Source organism: Oreochromis aureus, linkage group 17 (assembly GCF_013358895.1).
Source record: "Oreochromis aureus strain Israel breed Guangdong linkage group 17, ZZ_aureus, whole genome shotgun sequence".
Lineage (NCBI taxonomy): Eukaryota > Metazoa > Chordata > Actinopteri > Cichliformes > Cichlidae > Oreochromis > Oreochromis aureus.
The window spans coordinates 37,621,544-37,633,600 of NC_052958.1; the positions used below are offsets into that span (position 1 = coordinate 37,621,544).

Sequence of the window (12,057 nt, forward strand, 5' to 3'; positions counted from 1 at the left end):
GGATGTCGTGCTTGGAGAAAACTCTCCTGAGTTTCTCTGATACACCGGCTACATAGGGGATGACAATGTTGTTGCGTCTGTCTTTCTTATCCTCCCTCGCTGGTGTCTGATCTTCTTTTCTGTGCCTCTTTGCTGACTTTATAAACGCCCAATTAGGATAACCCAGACGCTTTTCTTTCCAAGCTCCTTGGACTACGATGACCTGGATGACTGAGAACCTTCACAGACATACATGTAGGCTCATAGAGCAGTGATGAACTTGGGCTCAGGGCCTGAAGATTTGCAACATATTTCAGCAGGGACCTTCACAGCTGTTTGTATGTTTTGCTGGTATCGCTAATCAGAACAGATATTTTCCAGGCTTAGACAGGAAATCAGATCCCTCAGCCAGTGCAAGTGGGTCGGGACAGAAGGATTTTGAATTTATCAACTTAAATATCAAATCTCACATATCCTCAGACAGAGACATGCTTAAGTCCTGCTCACAAGCAGTTTTAACCCTGTTGATAGCAGGGCCTCTCATGCCCACCAGCATGTAATAGATATTAACCCTTTCTGAGTTGGATGCAAAGTTAGGAACATTTCTGCTGTCTTCAAAGTACCTCAGGAAAGGTACTGAAGAAAGTGTCTAATCTGAGGATGCATGAATAAATGTGATTTTTCAAAAGGTTTTATAAAAGATGCAAAGTCATTATCAGTGAACAAATCATTGAAGCACCTAGTGCTCTTGAAATGCAGGATTGCTTAAAGATGGTTAGAAAAGGTCCTTTGATGCGATTGGACTCAAACGAGAAAAATCAGTCAGACAGAAGTGTTTTGTCATCTGAGCCCACATCCTCACAGTGTGCCAGACCAGAGGATTATCTGTGGAGTGGAGATACAACTACTGCCAACATAATTTAGCTCCACTGACACCCAGGACACTGAATTGTCCCGATTTTGGAAATGAACCCAAAATATGCTGCACCGGTTGGGGTGAATCATAGATTATTATGTTGCCAGTTTATGGGCAGCTAATGCATATTAGCTGCCCATAAACTGGCAACATAATAATCTATGATTCACCCCAACCGGTCGCAGCAGATGGCCCCGCCCCTCCCTGAGCCTGGTTCTGCTGGAGGTTTCTTCCTGTTAAAAGGGAGTTTTTCCTTCCCACTGTCGCCAAAGTGCTTGCTCATAGGGGGTCATATGATTGTTGGGTTTTTCTCTGTACCTATGAAGCACCTTGAGGCAACTTTTGTTGTGATTTGGCGCTATATAAATAAAATTGAATTGAATTGAATTGAATAATAATGATTAAAAATGAAAATGTGAGATTATCTTACAGTGACCAAAATCTAGGGACCACAGCAAGTCTTCCAGGTCCTGAGGCAGCAAAACAGCCCCAGCACCATCACACTACTACCACCATATTTTACTGCTGCTATCATGTCCCTTTTCTGAAATGCTGCATGATGCAATGGGACACACGCCTTCCAAAAAGTTCAACTTTTGTCCCGTCAGTCTCCAAAGTTACCTTTGCTACCGGTCGCAGCAGATGGCCCCACCCCTCCCTGAGCCTGGTTCTGCCGGAGGTTTCTTCCTGTTAAAAGGGAGTTTTTCCTTCCCACTGTCGCCAAAGTGCTTGCTCATAGGGGGTCATATGATTGTTGGGTTTTTCTCTGTATGTATTACTGTAGGGTCTAATTTACAAAATAAAGCACCTTGAGGTGACTGTTGTTGTGATTTGGCGCTGTGTAAATACAATTGAATTGAACTGAATTGAAAGTATTTTCCCACTTTTCACACAGGGCCATGTAGGGTTGGATTTTTTCCCCATTAATAATAATAACCCTTCATTTAGAAATGTACAAACATAGAAAAACATAGGAAATCAGGAAGGGGGCAAACATTTTTTCACACTACTGTATTATGTTACATTGACCCTTCTCAATTGTTCATATATATAAGATATTACTGAAATAAGGTAAACTGAACCTGACGACTGGACGTTTAACTTATCAATGACAGGAAGTTTGCAGAACATGGTCAGGATGAGTCATGTTTTTTTCTACCATCTACAACTGGGTTCTGAAGAACGACTCCGTTTTTGATTCAGCAGCAAATAAAACCCCTGATGCCAAAAAAATGCAGTCAACACAGTGTAACAATGTCCAGGTCCTATAGCATGTTAAAATGTCCATTGAAACTTTGTTGAAAAGGATGTTTAGAGAATAGGTTAATGGAACTATCTAACAATGTGTGGTATACTTGACACAGCCTGTCCAAGAAGTCTTTGTTCTGTATGTAGAAGCAATTCAAACTGTAATAGCACCAGAAATCCAACAGCATGTGTAGAATGTACTTACCCTGTGAGTACAGCAGGATCTGCATCTCCAGCAAGGTGCAGGTGAACACCTGGACCAGGTTTTCCACGCCTAGCAGAGCAAAGGCCTCTGCCAGGGGGAAGTCGGCCAGAGGCAGCTCTCCTGGCCCAGGCCTTTGGCAGACAATGGGTTCGTATATGCCGTGGAATTTGAGTGAACGCCCCGGAGCAGGCAGTGGCACCTCGTACAGGATGTTGTAAACGTAGCTCTCCAGTGGCAAGGGAGGTGTGGTTGCAGCTATAACAGCAGAGTGCATCTGTGCAAGGAAGCGGCGGCAGGCGTGCATGAAGGGCATAGGCGTGATCAGACACAAGGCTTTGGACACATAGAGCGTGTCCCGTGACGAGTCATAGCTCCCCGCTGCACGAGATAAAGACGATGAGGATGATGAGGTGGGGGAGTAACCATCATCTAAACTGCTGGCTAGTGAGTCCATGCTGGAGGAAGAAGAGGAGGAGGAAGAAGTGGCATTTGTTTGCTCGGCATTGTGCATCTGGTAGAGAGTCTGCATAGCAGAGCAGATCTGTGGGCTGGTCACCTCCTCATAGAAGGTGTGAACGAAACCATATGTTCGAGATCCATCTTCCTTGGTGATGATGAAGGAGTGGAACTGAGGCTCGCGCTGGTCTGCCTGTGTCCTGAACGACAAACCTTTAGGCATACAGAGCTGCAGAGAGAAAGGGTAAACAGAAATCACTGTGTCAGCTCTAATTCACTCACACTGTAATTAGTTATGGGTCCATAATCTTTAATTTTTCCAGATCTCATAGGTTTTTCAAACACCGGTAAAAATGGTGCTTACAATTAATTCCACAGCTGAAAATCTTACAAGAAAAAGGCAGCGATTCTCTGCTTGTTCATTCTCAAATTTGAATTTCTGCCATTTTATGTTTTTGTTTTCCATTTTATTGTTATAATGAGTTCAATAAGGAAGATCTATGGCCTCACATCTGTCCACTCCAGCCCTGCCAGCTAAATCTGAGCTTTATCACTTCCATTCATGCCGCGTACTTTAAATCTCACTGTGTCTTTGTGCAACCCACGTCCTCCCTATCTCCACCTCTCATCACTCAAGCTCCATTCAAGCCACCTTCATCTCCACCAACAGCGTCTAGGCTCCAGGGGGTCCTCCCCTAATCCTTTTTACAGCTGGGGTTCAGTTTTGCCGAGACAGGAACCGCCAAACGTCTATCTATATTCAGTTCATTCTTTCTAATGGTCTGTCCTTATTGAACTGATTTGTTTGTTGCTGTGACAAAACAAAATACCTGAATATGTTTACTGAGGAAGTCTTTCATGGCGTCTTATACCACATATCCACTATTTTTAAGAAATGAGGAGATTAATCATTAAATAAATTATAATTGTTGGAATTTGCTAACTCTCTACAGCAATCACATGTCATATGATTACTATACACTTGTTGCTTTCACAGCCAAACTCTATCAGTTATTGTCATCACCAGGTTTACTCGGCTGCTGAGACGAGGGACACACTGTGGAGACAAGTCTCAAGTCACCATGTCTATGCATGAGTACATGCACACAAACTGTTATCCACAATAACTGTTTTCACAATTTGTTGACACTTTGAATTCTTTTCCTTATTGTGCATTCTGAAAGGCATCTAAACAAATATTTAGGCCTGATTGGATTCTCCATGGGTCTTAATGAGTACTCGTAGATCATTTCCTTTCCACACCCATCCTGCATCTGACAATAGTCCATAACATTTTTATTCCCTTTTGTTGTTTTCTACAGAACAATTGCAAGCGTTTTGCCTCTGAGTTCAGTCAGTAATGAAAGATAATGATATAATTCATGACATCTGGCAAGTCTGTCAAATAAGCATTAACCAGGCTGCAGTACAAGCCTGCAGAATGAACCAGGAAGCAGTAACAATCATTTAACTACGCGAGTGAGAAGCAACACAGGATATACCGGCTGGGTGTTCATGTAGGAGCCAATATACTTATGAGCTCCACGATGTAGCAGTTAAAGGACAAAACAACCTAATTTAAATGTCTTCCTGTTTACAATACTGATGTGAAAAAGAAATGAGGACAACAGCAGTTCAACCTAAGCACATGGTTTAATGTTTACGGCACAGGAAAACTGCTGAGACCTTTACAGGGTTACTAAACTGTAGAAGAAGAGGCTGTATGGAGCTGTAAGAGTGGAAATGTGGCAAAATAAACACCTGAAATACCTTAGAGAAAAGAAATACTGTAGAAACTGTGTATAGTACCAGTGTACCATCTAGTACACATATATACATACCAATATCACCAATACAAACCAATATCTTGCATGGAGACACTTCAACACTGCAGACTGAAGACGCCGGGGACTGAACCAGTTGACAAGATGTTCTACTGAATGAACTTTATCTGCTCACAACAAAACGTCATACTTCCACCACCCTTCACCAATCCACAGGTAAAATGACGATATACTCTATTGCCACAAGTATTTGCTTGTATTGCCTTCAGAAGCATATAAACTTGAGTGAAATCCCATTCTTAGTCCATAGGGTGTAATATGAAGTTTGCTCACTCTTAGCAGCTATAACAGCTCTTCTGGGAAGGCTTTCCAAAAGGTTTAGAAGTGTGTTTATGGAAATTTTGGACCAATTTTCCAAGAGCAGATTCGTGAGGTTAGACACTGATCTTGAATGAGGCCTGGCTTACAGTCTCCACTCTAATTCATGTTATGGAAGCCTGAGGTCAGGACTCTGTGCAGGCCAATCAAGTCCTTCCAAACCAAACTCACTCATCCAAGTCTCTATGGACTAGTGCGCAGTCATGTTGGAACAGGAAGGAGCCATTCCCAAACTGTTCCCACAAAGTTGAGAACATGAAATGTCCAAAATGTCTTGTAATGCTGAAGCATTAAAAGTTCCCTTCACTGGAACTAAGATGCCGAGCCCAACTCCTAAAAAATAATCCCACACCATAATCCCCCCTCCACCAAACTTTACACAGTGCAGTCGGACAATCACAGTTTTCCCGACAACAACCAAACCCAGACTCGTCCATCAGATTGACAGATGGAGAAGTGTGATTCATCACTCCAGCGTACATGACTCCACTGCTCTAGAGTCCAGTGGGGGCATTCTTTACACCACTGCGACCAATGATTTGCATTGCACTTGTTGATGTAAGGCTTGCAGTCAGCTGCATGGCCATGGAAACCCGCTCCATCCGCTCGTTGACTTTTACTGTTAGCTTCCTTCAAGCTATGCAGGTTCTCCGTGATACTGGTTTAGCATCCAAAGCATTGCTGCTGACAGAGGTCATAGTAAATATAGAGCAGGACAGAACTGAACAGAACAGATCAACCCTACTGATTGGCTCATAGTTACAAATACCTGTTTATTCAGGATTTTAGGTATATTAGACCAATATCTGAACCAAATATTGGATCAAGGAAAGTCACAACTAGAGAAGCACAGAAATATTTTTTGGTACTTACTTAACTTTCTATGTTGTTGGTCACAGATTGCAACTATTCAGAGATCCAGTTCTGATTATGTAAAACGTACTTAAAGTGCAAGAATGGGAATACTATTAGTGTAATTATTATAAAATGATAGAAAAGGTTTTGAAAATCTTGTGCATGCTTTTGAGTGTGCGATTTCTGTGTCTGCAGAGCATGGGTGAATACTCATTTTGGTGTATTTATTCTCTTTACTGACAGGACCATATCCAAAAGAAGTGAGCAAATCTCCCTCCCTCCCTGCTATAAATACATGATTTTCCTTTGCTCCCCTCCCAGCAGAAGGCTAAAGAGGAGGAGATGAGAATCCAGGCAATTCCAGAGACGGTGAGATGGTACTGGGATGAAGAGATGATGGAGGTATGTAGGTAGAAGAGGAGATTTAAATAAGGAGCTATAATGATCAGAAAACATGCAAAAAGAAAGGATGATATTTCTGTCATTAAATGCCCTTGACGTGGCATCGGGTTTCAGCTGTTGCACTGCTGCATAATGGACTGTTTCCATGTCAGTGTAAGGAGAGATGCATGGCTGAATTATTTAAAAGTTGTGATGGTGGGTGAGGTGGAAAAAAAGGTGTGTACTCTCTATCCACATGGAGAGTACACACCTTTGTTTCCATCACAAACACTGTGCTGGTCATGCCTCCTTCATTCTTGTCCTGCTGTCACATGTGGTCCATCTCCGCTGTCTAGGACTACAGCTGGTGATGGTAGGATTTCTTCTGGTCTGCTGTGAGTTGCTGGAAGCTGGAGGGCTGCTCTAAACTTGCAGCAGGTGGAGAACTAGCTGACAGCCCAGTACATTGGGCTCACCTATGCTTCAGAGCAGAGCAGGGACTGCCATCATCAAGTTTACTTTTGCATACAAAATGAGAGATTCACTTGAAAGGCGATTACACTACTTAGTAATTTATTTATATAAAAGGACTTTAAAAATATTTTATTTGCAGAGTAGAAACTCCCTTTAAGGCACATACTTGTGTGTGTGTGTATATATACCCACCTTTGCCACTGGTAGAATGTAAAGCCGTATATTCAGTACATAGCCTGTCCCTTTTTAACTGTTGTGTTGATCTCCCTAGATGTCTAAAGACTTAAAACTTAAAAATCTAATATTTCTTCATCTACATGTGATTCGTATCTGTTCATATATGTCTGGTATCTCTATCCCAAATACTGTTTGGCAGTGTGGAACTCTTTCCTTAACAAGATTTTAAAAAACACCTAAATTAAAACCATAAATCTGCCACAGTCAGTACAGCTTCACACGTAAAACTCTACAAAATTTTGGAGGGGATTTGTATTAATTGCTTTGTTACCCACAATTCCTTGAGGCCCAACTGTGTTTTAAATCAAAGCCTCAAAGCCTTCTCCCTCCGTCTCTAGCCAAAACCACTAACCACTAGCCAAAGCCCCATTTCCTCTAGAAATGATCCTATTGGGCTCTTTCTGCCATATTTTTGATAGAATCCATAGTCTGCTTTTCTTCAGTTCTGCCTATCATTTCTCTAGAAATCACAGTCCATACCATGTTAACAGCATCCTGGTCGAAGGGGTTCCACTCCACATTTTCTGGATAGCGTGCCAGAACTTTGGACTTGAATGTCCTCTTCAGGGGACTCTGCTCAAAGTTTTCACCTGGACAAATAAGAAAGGAAAAATAAAAAGGTTATAATGCATCAACAAAAAATAAATCAAACAACCTGGGCCTGAAGCTGTAGAGTCGTGCTCCAGATCAGCTGAGCTCAATGCCAGCCCACCTCATTTTTAGCTCAACTGATACCCAATTGGCATGCTGTTCACAAATAGCAGGATAATGTTTGCTGGTGACTCTGTAGGATGCTTGGCCACACACTTTCACCTCAGCTCCCCCAATGGTTTTTCTGACTTAAGATTTAGATTTTTAGATTTAGATTTAGATTTTAGAATTTCTCTGCATAATCTACTTTGTTTGCACAAACACAACTCCAAGTCCATCATCACTGGGATCTGTATACACCACAAAGGTTAGGTCAGGGTTGGGATGGCCTGAGATATCAGACATTGTTTAAGGGTCTCAAAGGAATGCTGACATTCTGGAGTCCAATTGACTTTGGGTCCTTTTCACTTCAGTGGCTCAGCAATCTGGGAGATACCAAACCTGTGATACCAGGCTGCCATTCCTAATAGCTGGCGTTTTTCATCTTAACAGTGAGTTTTCCCTGCCTTAATTTGTCTAACACAGCCCAAAGATCCCAAAAAATGCTCTTCTCAGGTTGGAGAATAGATCATAAAATTATCCAAGTACAAAAAGCAGGTCCGACCTCTGAGATCACCCAAGGTTATCGCCATCAGCCTCTGGAAACTAGCTGGTGCGTTCCTCATTTTGAAGGCATAACTTTGAACTTTGAAAGGCTAAAGGGACAGGTGAACACTGTTTTGTCAATGCTTGGACACTGACTGTATAACAGGCACCTCCTGGGTGACAAAGATTTTATGAGTAAGCACTTCTGTGCATCCTGTCTTCCCATGCATACATCCCTGTTTTTATCAAGTTAACAAAAGAAGCTCTGCATCAATGTTACTCTACTCTAATAAAAGCAAGCCCTTAGGGCTCATGGCCAAGAAAAAACAGAGTTGCACCCCCTCTCCCCAATCACCAGGTATGTCCACACTTCCTCCAAAATCAAACCAATCAAACTTTCTTCTAAGTTGACTCAATACTGGGGATTTTTACTCATCCCAGTAGGATATGCCTGACACACCTCACTCAGAGGTGCCCAGGGGTCATCACTGACAAATGCCCAACAAGACTCTAAGACTCTAGGATACCAGTTGAGGCAGCAACTTTTATCCAGAGTGGGCACCTAACTCTTTTCTGGTTGAACCATAGCCTCAAACTTGGAGGTGCCAATTCTTATTGATGCTGCTTCATACTCACTTGGCTTTAGGGCTGCTCGATTATGGCAAAAATGATAATCACGATTATTTTCACTGAAATTGAGATCTCGATTATTTGACGATATTTATTTAACAATAACAATGTATTGAATAATGGCTTTAAAGATTGTCAAAAAATAATATAAAATAGTGTGCAAATACTGATTACATTGCAAATGTTTGCAATATAAAAAATAAATGAAAAATGTAAACATCTATGTTTAGTGAACTTCAAAATACTGCACAATATTTGATCCACGTCTGACTCCGTGAACCCATAATGTTTCCACCAATGTTCCCTCTAATATTTCATGTGTCTGAGCGAACACACAAACTCCCTGAGCGTCCCTTGGACCACTGTGAGCGACATCAGACGTGTGCACTGTGGTCACGCCAGCATCTAATCCATCCAAGTTACATGGTTTATTAAAATAATCAAATCACAGCATTTACATTTATGTTAGACTACTTTTAATTAACTGCTTTAGCCCACTTACAATGAAAATGTAAAAAATCCTGTTCATGACCTGTGTAGTATGTTAACACTATTGGAAGTAAAAATAACTTGAAGTCCAATTTTGAAAACACAACTTTCTTTCTTTTCTTTTTTCTTATAAAGCTCTGACTTGTATTATGAGTCTGTGGTCTGGGAGAGAGTCTGTAACTCTGTCTGCCAAATACAGCATATAATGACCAATGTTGGGCAATTAATTATATAGTTACTACTTCAAAAAGTAACTCAGTTTGGCAAACAACAAAGTTTTTGCAGCTATTTATTTTTTAATGCAGCCAAGGCGTTTTTAAACAAACATTTCAAACTATTTACAGAACAATCAGCTGTTCTGCATCAAATCTGATGCCACACAAATTATTTGTGCCACTCCAAAAAATAATTTGTCCACTATGAGATAAAGGAGAACAGCCTGATACCTGCAGGCCTGACAACAGGAGATGTATCACTGCTGTAACACCTGTAACATTCAGCAGCCGCCTCATTGTTCTGACACACACAACAAAACTATTGACTACACTACACACTAACTACACACTAACTACACACTAACTACACAAGATTTGCGCTAAACGTCTCAAATCTCTCACATCTCAGAACACCGCCGTCACTCCTAAAACTTCCCCCCGTTTCTTAACAACTAGATGCCACGTTGCCATATCATTTTTTGATTGGTCGACACGGTACTTTTTTCGACCAATAGGAAAGGGTGGGGGGGTTTTTGGTTTTGTTTTTGCTCACAGGCTTTCGAGCGTTTTCCTTATAAAACGCCGTTTTTACCGTTTCTTCCCGCAGTAAATATAAACAACGATAGTATTCAGGAAGAAAACCAAACATTGCAGATATTTTTATCATAACTCTGGTTTTACGTGGCCGATCAACACAATTTAAAAACTGGTATAAAGTCCACACTTTTCCCGTCAGTTGTTCCGTCTGTCCTGCTCACATCTCCAATGGTTGGACACGTTGTCATTAACGTGGCTTCACTGCACATCAGCCACGCCGCTTTGCTAGCTAAAACACCGGTGTCGGCACATAAGGACGCTGTCATAGCCTGTCAACGACGTTGATTGGCTGCGTATATACGAATGTAAATCGCATCATTGGCTGGACTATGGGATAAAGTGGCATCGTTCTAATCCCATACAGGAGCAGCCAGTCACTCACTGACTAACACTGCAAAACAGAATTGTTAAAGTTTTAATTTTAATTTCAATTCAGGTTAGATTTTTTTTGTGCGCAACGCAGATTTTCTGTGCACAGAGACCGTGCCAGCAGTGCGCAATTGCGCACGAGCGCAGCTTAGAGGGAACATTGGTTTCCACACCACTGAAGTTGTGACGCGTGTTCGAAACGCAGAGAGGTGCGCTCGATTTGCCACACGGAGCAGCGCGAGAGTAAAGCACGAGGGAGGTGCTAATAATCGGCTCAGTCATTTTTAATGATCGTTGAAAACCCAGATCGTAATCTAGATTAAAATTCGATTAATTGAGCAGCCCTACTTGGCTTTATCTAGGAATTCTGTCCATAAAGATTTTGAAAAGAATCGTGAGAAAAGGGCAGCCCAGTGGAGTCTACTACCCACCAGGAATGAGTCCGACTCTCAATGTGAACCAAGGTCACCAGTTGTGCAAAGAGTGAAAGGTTCGTAGCAACGGGACAGACACTCCAAGTCCATAAAATACATGGTCACCTTGTTCCCACACACATTTCAATATCCTCAAGAGGATAAAGAGTTGGTCCAGCATTCTGTGACCAGGACGAAAACTAAGTTTTTCTGCCTGAATCCAAATTCGAGTAACAGACAGACTTTTATTTCCATTGACCTGATGTAGACCATCCCAGGGAGGCTGCACCTCAGAGCACTGTCTCCAGTCTCACTGCTTAAAGACAGGAGCCAACACCCCAGTCTGTCAGTCCAGGTGACACTGCAGAGGTGTGTCAACCAAAACAGCCCTACAACATCCAGGGCGACCTCGCCCCAGGAACCCTACCACCAACAAGTTGTCTAGTGACTCCCCAGGCTCGGCTTTTTCTACAGAAAACATTTCAGTTGGATTAAGGAGGCTCGACTATATCCTCATTTGAGGTCGGTAGCACCTCACGCTCACCATACCATGTAAATAAAGCACCGTTTTCCTCTCCCAAGTCACCTGACTGTTTGCCAGAATTGCTTTGAGACAGATCAAAGTATTTTTCTTTTCCCATAACAAAGTCTTCCTACACCTAAGTTTTTTTCAGTGACTGCCTGAGCTGTGTTCCACTTGGCCTGCAGGAGCCTGCCAGCTGCCTCCAAAATCTTGCAAGCTAACCAAGCCCGATAGGAGTGCTCCCAGTGGTACTGCATTGTGCATCAAGGATAACATTTACAACAATCACTAAAGCAACATCTAATATACAAAGGAGAGAAACTTGGAAAAACCTGGTCCATTCTGCTCTCTCATACCTATAGACATTTCCAAACCAGTACATTTGACTGTGTACCCCAACTGCTTTACTATAAGCCTGTTAACTCTAAGGCAGAAGAGAAGAGAAGAGAAGAGAAGAGAAGAGAAGAGAAGAGAAGAGAAGAGAAGAGAAGAGAAGTCAGGCATATGCACAATAGGTAGGTAGAGGCATGAGCACAATAACTAAAAAAAAAAACAATAACCCATTTTAGCCATGAAGACAAGAGGGACTGATTTGGATAACAAGTTCAAATAAGCTGACCTACATTCAGCATTGTCAGTTGTAGAATGCACACTGGAAATGAGAGAGAGAGA

At 42.0% G+C, this 12,057-nt stretch overlaps 1 protein-coding gene across 5 annotated transcripts in view; it reads right to left on the reverse strand.

Moving 5' to 3' along the window:
• The window catches only part of LOC116316282 (DENN domain-containing protein 5B-like), an 80,284-nt gene that overhangs the window by 38,087 nt on the left and 30,140 nt on the right, over positions 1-12,057 (reverse strand). For all 5 annotated transcript variants that reach the window (XM_039600917.1, XM_031734826.2, XM_039600919.1 and 2 more), the window contains 2 exons: positions 7,394-7,503; positions 2,349-3,033 (listed from right to left, as the gene is read on the reverse strand). In XM_039600917.1, coding sequence (XP_039456851.1) covers positions 2,349-3,033; positions 7,394-7,503 — 795 coding nt within the window. The remainder of the gene's footprint in view (positions 1-2,348; positions 3,034-7,393; positions 7,504-12,057) is intronic.